Below are 1,555 nucleotides of genomic sequence, written 5' to 3'. Positions count from 1 at the left end.
ATGATGTCAAAATTCATATATGTACTTAAAACGACATTTCAAACATTGTACAGAATTAAGAATTTGTTGTTAAACTTTTCAACTTTTTAATCAAAGTTAAAAAACAAAAAATACTGGGTATGCCGTAGCTAAAATACATCTTTGATTTTTGAGATTTTTTTTCGCCAAAGGTGTTGCGTATTTCTTTCCATACAACGCAAGACCGAGAAAATGGGGGAGAAACTGCTCAGCACACTCGGCGAAAAAGATTCTCAAAAATCAAAAGCATACCTTTTTTAATTATTCTTACGTATAAATGGGCGTCCGCTATACGCAATCAAAGCAAGAGCTGTTGAGGATACATAAATTGTATAAAAAAGTAATGCCAACCTTTATTCCGTCGACTAGAGTTATTAGTTGTAGCAGCCTCATAAGCGTCCTTGTCTGTAATTTCCTCTTTAATTATTGCTTTGCCGTCAAGAGCCATCTGTAAGAAAAAAAAACGGGAAAAAACAATTATCATAAACCGTAATACATACCGTCACTAGACACGAATAAAGGCGCGCCATTGTTTTGACGGCGAAAAAAGGACGCATTGATGAAAAAAGATGCGTGAAAAAACACTTCGGCGAAAAAAGACGTGTAAACCTAGTTTACGACGAAGAAAGACGGGTAAACATAGATTTATACCTATCCAAAAACTGGCACTTCAGCAGTATTCTCCAAAACTCTTTGGGGAATGTACATACAAAAGGGGAGTGCAATAAGGCCCGCGGAAATAACGCCCATGAGCTTTATTTCTCAAAAAAAAAAAGAAATAATGCCCATGGGCGTTATTTCCATTTCGAAGGGGAAATAGCGCCCCCCCGTAAAAGGTATCTCATTTGATTTATTTCATAAAAAAGGAAATAAAGCCCGTGAGTAAAATTTTCTCCAACTTTATTTTACTGAAACATTCCAATTATGTACACAGGCATACATTTGGAACGTATTTTAAACGAATTGCTCTCTATTTTTGCATACAGTGTAGTTCTGCGTTATTCCCTTCTGAAGTATACGCATAAAATCGGACGGTATTTTTGCCAATAACTGATAAGCGAATTATTGGAAGTTAAAGATAAATTGTTACTGTTTTTTTAGCTTTCTATGCGATGCGCATATTTATTCTCAGCGTCTTAGCTTTTTCAGTGGTGGCGCGCAAACTCGGCCGGACCGCCGCAGTTGAGCGCCAACAGGCTCGTTTCCCCCCTCGCCATTACGCCGGAAAATTTATTTGTTTATATACTTGCATTATTTAAATTCTCTATATGAATGTACGATGAGGAGTTGGGGTTGTTTGTGTACCCACGCCGCACTGTGGTGATGTGGATGACGCACGGGTTGTTTTAGCTGAGAAGGCAACTGAAAATAATTTTTTTGAATAAAGGGCGGAATAACATAAATCAGCCATATTCGAATGGTTTGTGCGACATCAAGGCACAAAACGCACTCCAATCGGAGGAGAAGCTCGGCCAATCAGAGTACACTAAATCTAAATGGTAATACAAGCATTTTGTGTCAAATTTGCCGTCAAATT

At 37.7% G+C, this 1,555-nt stretch overlaps 1 protein-coding gene across 3 annotated transcripts in view; it reads right to left on the bottom strand.

Moving 5' to 3' along the window:
• Positions 1–1,555, bottom strand: part of nvy (CBFA2/RUNX1 partner transcriptional co-repressor nervy) — a 78,912-nt gene that overhangs the window by 64,483 nt on the left and 12,874 nt on the right. For all 3 annotated transcript variants that reach the window (XM_017612442.1, XM_017612443.1, XM_017612441.1), the window contains exon 2: positions 370–466. In XM_017612442.1, the coding sequence (XP_017467931.1) occupies positions 370–466 (97 nt within the window). The remainder of the gene's footprint in view (positions 1–369; positions 467–1,555) is intronic.

This window comes from Rhagoletis zephyria, unplaced genomic scaffold (assembly GCF_001687245.7).
Source record: "Rhagoletis zephyria isolate East Lansing unplaced genomic scaffold, Rhagoletis_zephyria_1.1 Rzeph_scaffold_00542, whole genome shotgun sequence".
In the NCBI taxonomy this organism is placed as follows: Eukaryota; Metazoa; Arthropoda; class Insecta; order Diptera; family Tephritidae; genus Rhagoletis; species Rhagoletis zephyria.
The sequence above is the reverse complement of the archived record's forward strand: the minus strand, read 5'-3'. Positions and strand labels throughout refer to the sequence as shown.